We start from the raw sequence: 12,023 nt of genomic DNA, 5'->3' as shown, positions 1-12,023 counted from the left end.
GGCTTATCGAGGCAGGGAAAAAAGGAGGAATTTGCACCACTACCTAGCTGAATGTAAACTATCAGCAATTTTGGTAAGCACCCTATAGTCTTTCACAGGTGCATTAGTGAGGGCTATGTGAACTTGATCAGGCATTTGCTGCCTGAAGATTTCTGTAAAAATACAACAAGGATGGTGATTACTCACAACGTGAATTAGGCCTCAGCTTTTACAAGCTAAGCGACAGCATTTTGCTCCTAAAAGTCCCAACCGTTTCAAAGTGACTGTTTACTGACATGCTCAATTATTCTGGAATCATCCGAGAGCAGTGGAGTCACCAGTGTGAGGTTTTCACAAAGAAAACAGTGTGAGGCACTTTATGTTTAAGAAAAGCTGTAACAACTCATTTGTTGAACTCCAAAAAACTGAACACATAGTGCGGTAAAAGTCCTTTACATAACTACATCCCACGTCAGACCAGCCTCCTTGCAAAGTGAACCCTGGCTCAATATCGGTGGTTGTGAATTATGTATGTTTCCATCAGTTACACATCCCTACAACCTAGATAGCTTTAAGAGTGATGAAAATTTCTGCTTTTGCCCATCCCTTCTGAATTCCAGATTGAAATCCTTCCAGCAGTGTTCACAAATCTATGCCCCATGCCACTCCCCCATCCAAGTAATTGTCTTCCCTGCTATTCTTGATCAACTTGTTTGTCCTCATAATGTTCTAAATATAAGTGAAGTCTCCCATCCCTTGTCTTTGTTTTAAAAAAACATTCCCAGTCTGGCAGGTTTCTTCTTTTAGCTATAATTTTCCAGCCCTGACAACATCCTGGAAAATCTTTCCTTTTCTTTCTCCATCATATCCTGATAGAGGGTCTATCAGAATTAGCTAATATGCATTTGTCTGGTTAGTAGTCCACTCAATTGGGACCATAATAATACGAACAATCATTTTTTTCAGTGTGTGAAACCTAACCATAACTCTGTTTTAAAACAAGTTAAAAGTACTGGGCAGCTGCCTTTTTTTTAAAACTGATATTTCTTTTGTTTGTCAAATAGACTATGATAAAATAAGATCCCTCATAACATTTCAGGTCAGAACTGAATAGAAGTGCCGAAACTTGCTGAAAGAGAGCACTTGTGTCCAAAGTATTATTTGCCTCTTTGACTGCAGAGTGTATCACATGGAATTACCAATCTAGCATGTGGGATTGAACTCATCATAAGCTTTTCTTTGGCTCTGCTACTTCACTTTGGCCCTGCATTCACTAAGCACTTTGCTATGGTATTTCATTCCCTAAGCATTCATTGGAAAATAATAACTTATTTTGGGGATTCCGTAGTTATGGATTAACATAAAGGAATTATTATTTTGTTAAATTATGACATGAAGGCAACCTATATATCTGACTATATTAACTTGGAAAAAGGTGCGATAATGTCAAGCAATTGTGGACATGGTATTAATGGAAATTTAGAAAAGTTAAAGCAAACATATGCAAGTATATACATTTTAAGAGCCAAAAGGTCGCTGGGAAGAGAACTTCAGGTAATTGCTCCCTCCCCCCTTCGCCATTCCCTCATTCTCATTTTCCTCTCTCGCCTTATTACTTTGCCTGCCCATCACCTCTCTCTGTTGCTCCTCTCCTTCCCTCTTCCCTTTCTTCCATGAACTTCTATCCTCTCCTATCAGATTCCCCTTCTCCAGCCCTTTATCTCTTTCACCAATCAATTTCCCAGCTCTTTACTTCACCCCACCCCGCCCCAGTTTCACCTATCCCTTACCACCTCGTACTACTTCTTACCCCTCCCCCCACCTTAATGCTCTGACTTCTCATCTGTTTTCCCTGGTCTTGGCCCGAAATTTCCTCTTTCCCGTATATGCTGCCTGGCCTGCTGAGTTCCTCCAGCATTTCGTGTGTGTTGCTTTGGATTTCCAGTATCTGTAGATTTTCTTGTGTTTGGAAGAGATAAGGTTCCTTTAAGGATCAGTGTGTTGATCTCTGTGTGGAACCACAGGAAATGGGCAAAGTCTTAAATAAATGCTTATCCGGAGAAGGAATGGAAACAAATGAGTTCAGAGCGAGGAACAGTGATTTTCTGGAGCCTCTCAACATTCCTAAAGAGGAGGTAGTGGAAGTTTCAAAATGAATGTGGATAAATCCTCATGGCCTGACAAAGTGTATATGGGATTTTATGGGTTAAAAATGAGGTGATTACTAGGGCCTTGGTGGAATTTTTTTTAAATCTGTTAGCCATAGTTGAAGTATCAGAAGTGAGGAGGATTGCTAATATTATGCTTTTATTTGAGACTGGCTGCAGGGAGAGGCCAGGAAACTGCAGGCAGATGACTCTTACACGAGTGGTGGGAAAGTTATTGGAAGAAATTCGGAGGGATGAAATTTATTTGTATTTGGAATGGCAAGGACTGATTAGGGATAATCAGCTTGGCTTTATGCATGAAGAAATCATGTCTCATCAATTTGATTGAGTTTTTTGAAGAGGTGACCTGGAGGACAGATGAGGACTGAGCATTAGATGCTGCCTAGCTGGAGTTTAGCAAGGCCTTTGTCAAATTTCCACATGGAAAGCTGCCCTAAGAGGTTATTACATCTGGGAGCATGTTAGGAAATTAGATACAAAATTGGCATGGTGGTAGAAACAGAGGGTAGGAATAAAGGATTTTTTTCAGATGGGAGACATGGAGTGGTTCATTGCAAGAATGAGTACTGTATTCATTGTTGATTTTCATATAAGTATATATATATAATATATATTATATATGATTTTGTTAAGGATGTAGATGGTATGATTTGTAAATATGGGGATGACACCAAATTAGAACTGAAGGTTGTCTAAGGTAACAACGGGATCTGATTCATCTAGGAAAATGATCAAGGGAAGGCAGATGGAATTTTACTTGGAAAAGTATGAAGTGATGCATTTTGAGATGCTGAACTGGACAGAACTTACATGGTGAATGGGATGGCTCTGGTGAGTGCTATTGAACAGAGAGACCTTGGGATACTAGTGCATAGTTCCCTAAAAACTTGAACACAGGTAGACATGGTTTTGAGGGACCATAGAACCATAGAACACTACATCACAGTACAGGCCCTTCAGCCCTCCATGTTGTGCTGACCCATATAATCCTTTTTTAAAAAAGTACTAAACCCACACTACCCCATAACCCTCTATTTTTCTTTCATCCATGTGCCTGTCCAAGAGGCTCTTAAATACCCCTAATGTTTTAGCCTCCACCACCATCCCTGGCAAGTCATTCCAGACTCTCACAACCCTTTGTGTAAAAAAAAACTTACCCCTAATGTCTCCCCTAAACTTCCCTCCCTTAATTTTGTACATAAGCCCTCTGGTGTTTGCTATTGGTGCCCTGGGAAACAGGTACTGACTATCCACCCTATCTATGCCTCTCATAATCTTGTAGACCTCTATCAAGTCCCCGCTCATTCTTCTACGCTCCAAAGAAAAAAGTCCCAGCATATAGTATGCTTTCTGACATTTGCCACGGCTTTGAGTTCAAGAATTGGGGTAGTATGTTACACTTTTTTTTAAGGTGGGAAAGCGTTAAGCTTAAAGTGGAACTGAGGTATGTGGAGTCACTTTGTCCACACAAAGAGTAGTTGATGTCTGGAATGAGTGCCAGTGGAGCTGGTGGAGACAACAAACAGACCAACCAGGGTGAACGATAGCGCACTGAGGAGTTTAGTAGAACAAAGGGATCTGGGAATACAGGTCTGTAATTCACTGAAAGTGGCATCACAGCTATCTACAGGGTCGTAAAGAAAGCTTTTGACACAATGGCCTTCATGGATCAAAGTACTGAGTACTGGAGATGGGATGTTATTTTGAAGTTGTACAAGAGAATTGGTGAGGCCTGATTTGGAGTATTGTGTACAGTTTTGGTCACCTACCTACAGGAAAGATATAAATAATGTTGAAAGAGTACAGAGAAAGTTTACAAGGATAGAACGTAGAAGATTGAGAGGAGATTTGATAGAGGCATACAAAATTATGAGGGGTTTGGATAGACTAAATACAAACAGGCTTTTTTCCACTGAGGTCAGGTAGAACTACAACCAGAGGTCATGGATTAAGGGTGAAAGGTGAAAAGTTTAAGGAAAGATGAGAGGAGACTTCTTCACTTAGAGGGTTGTGAAAATGAGTCTCCAGTACAAGTGGTGCATGCCAGCTCGATTTCAACATTTAAGTAAAGTTTGGATAGGTACATGGATACGATCCTGGTATAAATAGGAAGGCTACGGTCCTGGTGCAGGTCAAAGGGAAGAAGCAGTTTAAAAGGTTTCAGCATGGACTAGATGGGTTGAAGGGCCTGTTTTTGTGCTGTGTTTCTCTAGAACTCTATTAAAGTGGCATGTTAACGAGTACTTGAATGAGCAAGGCATAGAGGCATATGGAGTTAATATAGGCCAATAGGCTTAGTCTAGAACGGCATGCTGGTTGATATAAATGTGCTGGGCCGACAAGCCTGTTTCTGTACTGTACCACTACATGACTCAATGTCAGAATATTGTGCATCTTTTGATACACATCATTTGGAGACTGCTGCAAAAAGGAGCTGTTTTGAACACACGGGTGTCAGAATCCTGCTGTGTTGCGTTGAAATGTTCAGTGACAACAGGATAGCACTACTAGTCCAAACGTGAAAGCATCTCTTTAGCATGAAGCACATAGGATCTGAGGCAATTGGGGTCATAGGTGCAATGAATTATTATGCATCTGGATGATATAATTTGCTAGTGGCGCACTGAAGTTAAAAACCAAACATTAAGTGTGCTACGCTTCTTTTATCTTTTGTATTGAGGCTACAGCAGAAACAGCAGAAAATAACAGAAAGAGTGGCAATCGTGATTTCTTTCTCCATTGTTTGTGTTGATATTCTGAAAGCTATCTTTAAATCAGGAAGGCACAAGCAGAATGAATTTTTCTGCACAGCTGTCCTGCTATTGAAACCTTCAGAGCTTTCATTTGCAAAAAAAAATCACAAAGGAAGCCAACAGTAGCAATTAAATAGCTTATTTTTTTTGTTTTTTTTTCTATGCTTCTTTTACCTAGAATTCCATTGTAGTCACATCTCAGCACGATTCACAGCTGCTTGAAAGAAAATTCCTTTGTTACACTTTAATTACTGTAGCAATATGAACATTAAAAAATGTTAAGAACATTGCCTTGTGTCTCAAATTACATTGCTGTCAAATGTAGCTAACATAAGCTGGAAGAAATCCATGTTATCAGAACAGAGCAAATCTGATTGTACAGAAGCCAATTTTGACTGACTTAGTACATATCATATTTACTCTTGAAGAAGGCAAATAGGATTTTTTAAATTAGGGGAAAGCCCTTGACAGCAAAAGAGTGACTATATTTTCACGAAAGCCTACCTATGCATCTTCTCGTTCTTCACAATAAGCCACATTGAGCTGGATTCAGGTTGCTGCTGCTGTTACCTACAGCTCCCACTTCTGATGGGAAGGGCCACTTGTGCTCGCAGGGCACTGCTGTTCCTTGTGATAAGAAAATCACAAGGAACAGCAGGAGGAGGCTTGCTCTGATATCCAGTGAAATCATGTAATATCTTTATCTTTAATGTTCCTATATACTTAACCCTATATATCTTGATTCCATGATGTCAAACAATCTATTAATCTCTGTCCTGTGGTCAGCAGTGTGACCTCCATAGCTGCAGTGCACAGCTAATTCCAAAAGTTCACTGCCCTCCAGGTGAAGAAATATTCTCTATCTTCAACGATTCTCTCCTTAACCCAAGAATATGACCACCGCTCACAAGATAGATCCTTGTTTCTATCTCATTAAAGCTCTGCAATGACAACATTTCTCAAACTTCTGAACACCCGAGAGGTTTGTGTCTCTCACAAAAAAAAAGCCCTCGTGGCAGGAAGCGGGTGAACCTGTATTGAACTCTCCGCTTCCTTTGGTAGACAGGCCAGATGTATACTCAATATTTAAGAAGGGGTTTCCTCAGAACTCCATATCATTGCAACATGATTTCTGTCATCTTCAACTCTGTTACCATGCCATAAAACATGTTAACTTCTGACTGCTGACACCTTCCAATCCTTCACCATTTAAAAAAATACTCAGTTTTACTATTTCTTCTCTTAAAGTGAATGATCTTATGTTTTGCAATATCCTATTCCATCCAGCATATCTTCAGCCATCCATGTAGCCTGCCTGTATCCCCCGGAGCCATTCTGCAACCCACACTTCAAACCAGCATTTTATCATCTGCGGACCTAGACGTCCAAGTGATATGGAGTTCCAGCACTCATCTCTGCTGCACTTTTTGTCAGGCTGTCAAATGCATTAGATCCACTGGTTCCCCCATATCCATCATGCTGGATAACGTAAAACGAAAAGGCCCTTATGGATTTGTCAAACATGACTTCTCTCTCATGATTTCACATTGGCTCTGCCCAATCCTATTATTATTTTCTTTGTGCTTTCTGTTTCAAATCCTTAATTACTACCTCTGTAGCAAGGCCTCAGTGGTGAATAGACCTCAAATGGCATGCTTCTGGCCTCTGTGGAATGCCGTGGAATCCCAAACTAGCCGAGCTCTTAAGCCCAGCAATGGAGCAGAGTGTTGGAAGTTCATCCCGAAGGAAATGTAAACAGAAGTAATCCAAATTATGTTTAGACATGCGAATATAAATAAAAATGTTTGACATCTGTGCCTGTAGAGACACTTTGTTAATAGTGGTAAAGTTTTGAAAACAGCTCAGCTAAAATACATATTCACTTGTGCAGGGAAGGGAGGTGGATAAGTTATAAATTTTTGAATTGAGTATATTTTTATCTTGTGTAAAATAACATATTTAATCAAATTTTAGTTATTAGTTCAGTAAGCATATTACCTGACCTTGGATGCTTGACATCCATGCCAGTGGAGACATGTACACCTCTGCTGTTAAATTTTCATGTTCTGTCTTTCATTCTCCATTGCCACTAAACGTGTAGCATCATTACCAGCAAAGAGAAATGACTGCACGAGACACCAAGGGAACCATTTGATTTTCTAATTAGTACAGCTTGACTTCTCAGCTTCCATCCCTCAGTTACCAGCAGAAAAGGTTTCTGTGGATGTCTTTGCCGATCGTGGCATTTCAGCAGCTCTTCTGCCACTCATGCACAAACACCTACAATTCATTTTCAATTTTCAGAGAACAGCTCTGCAAAATAAATGTGTAGAATTTCACATGCTTTAATGGTAGTTACTGGCTTTCAGCTTTCTGTGTTCTTGGAGCTAAAGATTAAAGACTGGCTTCAATTGCCACGTGTTCATCGAAACAGCCAGTGAAATATGTTGTCGGCTTCAATAACTAATGCAGTCTGAGGATGAACACTGCTACTGCCAACAACTCATTAACCCTAATCCGTGTGATTTTTGAATGTGGGAGGAAACCGGAGCACCCAGAGAAAGTCCACACGGTTGTGGTGAGAACGTACGAAGTTCTCACAGCCAGCAACTGCATCACCGTCTGTATGGGGGCGCGGGGGGGGGGGGGGAGCTATGGCACAGGATCAAAATAGGCTGCAGAGAGTTGTGAACTCAGTCAGCTCCATCATGGGCACTAGCCTCCATAGTATCCAAGGACATCTTTGAGGAGTGATGCCACAAAAATGTGGCATCCATCATTAAGGACTCGCGGCACCCAGGTCATGTCTTATTCTCATTGCTACCATCAGGATGGAGGTACAGAATCCTGAAGGGCACACCTGATTCTGGTCTTCCAATTGCTGTTGTTGTAAAGTGTTAAGCTAACCACTATGTTACCATGCCATAGCACCCCCTATCATGCTTCCCCTACTCGAGGTTAAGACCACCGAATCCATTCCTGAGTGATGCCATGAACCAATGACACAAATGCTGCAACATAACCTGACCGGCAATGTTATCTCTGCTCATTTGTTAATGTGTCCTGACCTTCTCCTTGAGACATCATTGATACAAACTGCATAACTATAAGGCTCCGTGCAATAAAATTTGAACTTTGCTCTGCTTATGGAAATACAAAGTGTGAACTCTGTTGATTGAACGCAATTACTGGTAAGCAATTTTATCAGGGCAAGATTGCAGTGTGCCCATTCACTGCAGACAAATAATGGTGTAACTGTTTGTCCTTTATGTCTTTCTTAAGATTGTAAGACGCTGCTGGATATTAAGTAGTGCAAGTTTACCTCACTAGTGAGATAATGGATAGCGGAAAAGCTGAGTAACATAGGCACCATTAGCGTTTTACTGTTTACTTTTAAACTTGTGTCATAAATGCACCTTATTATTTGTTAGTTTATTTGTGGTAATATTAGTTTGTGTTGTGTGTGAGCTGCGTATACTGTGGTCCAGAGGAATGTTGTCTTGTTTGGTGGTATACATGTAAATGGTTGAATGACAATAAACTTGAACTTTTAAATGTTGGCTCATTTTGTAAGAAATTCTTGTTTACCTCCAGCCTGTGAATGCCACGCCAATGGATCAGTTGCCGAGCTTTGTGACAAGCAGAATGGACAATGCCAGTGCAAACACAATGTTGCAGGAAGACGTTGTGATCATTGTTTGGTACGTATTGGTAAACAAACTGTAGAATTCAGTCCTTTTTAAAGACCATTTCTTGGATTACTTCATACCTTTCTTGAACTGAAGGTGGACCAAAACATATGTTCTTCTTCAAAGTTAATGTTAAAGAAATAGACTATGTTTCTCAAACACGGAAAATTCTCCAGATTGTGGAAATCTTGAGCAGCATGCACAAAATACTGGAAGAACTCAGCAAGTCAGGCAGCATCTATGGAGAGGAACAAACATTCAATGTTTTGGGCCAAAATCCTTCATCAGGATGAAGGGTCTTGGCCCAAAACATCATCTGTTTATTTCCCCCTCTATCGATGCTACAAGATTTTGTGCATGTGGTTCAGAATGAAATACCCAACTGGTCTGGCTCACACTGATTGGACTGGTGGAAAGATTGAAGATACTGACTTGTCCCATATGTGCCATGACCCAGCATTGAAAATGGTTCTCCATAGTATTAGGAAACAGTCCCTTCCAAAAACCTATGAACTGGAAAGTGCAGAGTCTACTCATTTGGGAATTTCATTGCTTCGTTAACAATAACCTTGGAGAAGAACATCTATTTTGATCTACATTCAGTTCAAAGCAATCATGACTACTAGAAAGGGGTCCCTGCTACGTGAAGCTAGGGGTATTGTATTCTAGAATGTTGCCTGGTACCTCCAGAAGGTAGAGGCAGATGTAGCTTATGGATGGTAAAATGGAAAATCCACATTCATTCGATACAGGACAGGACCATTTTGAAATTTTCCTTCATTGACCTCTTTGTTGGGAATCTGGGTCTTGCATTTTCACACCTCCTTTCTGCCAGAGTGCTGTCTGAATTTCTCTTCCACTCTCTAACCGACCATCCTCAACACATATACTTTTCCCCAGTTCAAGTGAGAAGCTGAGATCACTGTCTGCACATAAACCTGCATACTTCAACAAGGTCGGCACTAGATGGCGCAATCCCAGTTTAAGATTATACTGAATAGTTTGAACGTTAAATTATGTGTTTCAGGTTCATTTTGTCTGATATTTTAATTAACCAGATGAATGATTGAATGTTACTAAATAGCACAGAGACACTTTGATATGAGTGGTTATTCATCTGTATGAAATTGCTCACAGTAATTTTTAGGCCTTTTAACTGCATCAATAGTTACGGACTATTTAGTGTACATTTGTACTTGCACTGTAACGCTTAAATTGACTGGTGCAGAACCCCTCTGATTGCATTATATAATCTGTGTTTAAATCAAATTAAGGGCCAAGGCTAAAGATAAAGATATAATATTTACAACTTCATTCTTTTCCTAACTCTCTTTTACTTCTTTCCTATTGGTGGTATTCAGCAGAAAGCCATGCCTGTTTTGTTGGCTCTGCTGAACATAGAACATAGAATAGTACAGCACAGTACAGGCCCTTCGGCCCACAATGTTGTGCCGACCCTTAAACCCTGCCTCCCATATAACCCCCCCCCCACCTTAAATTCCTCCATATACCTGTCTAGTAGTCTCTTAAATTTCACTAGTGTATCTGCCTCCACCACTGACTCAGGCAGTGCATTCCACGCACCAACCACTCTCTGAGTAAAAACCTTCCTCTAATATCCCCCTTGAACTTCCCTCCCCTTACCTTAAAGCCATGTCCTCTTGTATTGAGCAGTGGTGCCCTAGGGAAGAGGCGCTGGCTGTCCACTCTATCTATTCCTCTTAATATCTTGTATACCTCTATCATGTCTCCTCTCATCCTCCTTCTCTCCAAAGAGTAAAGCCCTAGCTCCCTTAATCTCTGATCATAATGCATACTCTCTAAACCAGGCAGCACCCTGGTAAATCTCCTCTGTACCCTTTCCAATGCTTCCACATCCTTCCTATAGTGAGGCGACCAGAACTGGACACAGTACTGTACTCCAAGTGTGGCCTAACCAGGGTTTTATGGAGCTGCATCATTACCTTGCGACTCTTAAACTCTATCCCTCAACTTATGAAAGCTAACACCCCATAAACTTTCTTAACTACCCTACCTACCTGTGAGGAAACTTTCAGGGATCTGTGGACATGTACCCCCAGATCCCTCTGCTCCTCCATACTACCAAGTATCCTGACATTTACTTTGTACTCTGCCTTGGAGTTTGTCCTTCCAAAGTGTACCACCTCACACTTCTCCGGGTTGAACTCCATCTGCCACTTCTCAGCCCACTCCTGCATCCTATCAATGTCTCTCTACAATCTTCTACACTATGCACAACACCACCAACCTTTATGTCGTCTGAAAACTTGACAACCCACCTTTCTACCCCCACATCCAGGTTGTTCCACATCCAGGTGTGGAACAGGCCCTTCTGGCGCTCTACGCCATGCTCCCCAGCAACTCTGATTTGATTCAAACCTAATTACAGGATAATTTACAATGATCAATTAACCTACCTGGTGGGTCTTTATACTGTGGGACACAACCCAAAGATAACCCTTGCATTCCATGGGGAGGGTTTACAAAGACTCCTTACATAGGGTGCTGGGATAGAAATCCAAACTCCAGCCCCCTGGGCTGTAATAGCGTTGCACTAACCGCTATGCTACCATGAACAAAATGCCGGAGGAACTCAGCAGGCCAGGAAGCATCAATGGAAAAGAGTAAACAAACGACATTTCGGGCCAAGACCCTTCATCAGGCCTGAAATGTCAACTGTTTACTCTTTCCAATGGATGTTGAGTTCCTCCAGCATTTTGTGTCCGTTGCTTAGATTTCCAGCATCTGCTACGCTACCACGGCAGATATCCCTGTTAATACATTTAAAAGTTGCAGTATGAGGAATCAGTTCCTTAATTATTATCTTGCTTTAGAATTTTATTTCTTTGTTTGGGTAAAACAAATCAATCTTTTCAATTATGTCTTATGTTTCCTTCAGTTTCACAAATTGTAAATCAATATTGTGTTTGTAATTGCCTTAAATTAGCAACGATAGATCTGGGGAAAGTGCTTTGAATTAAAAATAGAAGGAAGCCATTTCTCATTTTATATTATACATAGCTGGTAGAGCAAAGAAAACTTAATCAACTGAGATGAAATGCAAAGTCCATGAATACCATTTGACCTTATTTGAATTAGCAGTTTTGACTTCCGAGTGAAAAATAACATGGATTCATCAGTTTCAGATTTCCAGAAGTCATCTGAAAGCAGACAGCATAATTTCAGGCCAGTGACTGTAACCAGACTACTCTTTGGTTTGTTTCATTGCCCCTCCTCGTCAGAAGCATGAATCCAACAAATTTGATCTCAATGTATCTGTTAAGTTGCTTTTAGTTTCAGAGGGAGAACTGTCTTCAGGATTAAGAAAACAGATTGTTTTCGATCAAATAGTTTTTTTTTTCTCTTATTTCCTGATGTGTGTTTGCCAAACTAAATAATTACTTTAGCCAAGA

At 40.7% G+C, this 12,023-nt stretch overlaps 1 protein-coding gene across 2 annotated transcripts in view; it reads left to right on the top strand.

The window, feature by feature from the left end:
- The window catches only part of lama2 (laminin, alpha 2), a 374,730-nt gene that overhangs the window by 207,175 nt on the left and 155,532 nt on the right, over window positions 1–12,023 (top strand). For both annotated transcript variants that reach the window (XM_073057306.1, XM_073057305.1), the window contains exon 20: window positions 8,495–8,601. In XM_073057306.1, the coding sequence (XP_072913407.1) occupies window positions 8,495–8,601 (107 nt within the window). The remainder of the gene's footprint in view (window positions 1–8,494; window positions 8,602–12,023) is intronic.

Source organism: Hemitrygon akajei, chromosome 9 (assembly GCF_048418815.1).
Source record: "Hemitrygon akajei chromosome 9, sHemAka1.3, whole genome shotgun sequence".
NCBI classification, from domain to species: Eukaryota; Metazoa; Chordata; class Chondrichthyes; order Myliobatiformes; family Dasyatidae; genus Hemitrygon; species Hemitrygon akajei.
Note: the sequence above shows the minus strand (reverse complement) of the source record. Positions and strands in the feature narration are given on the sequence as shown.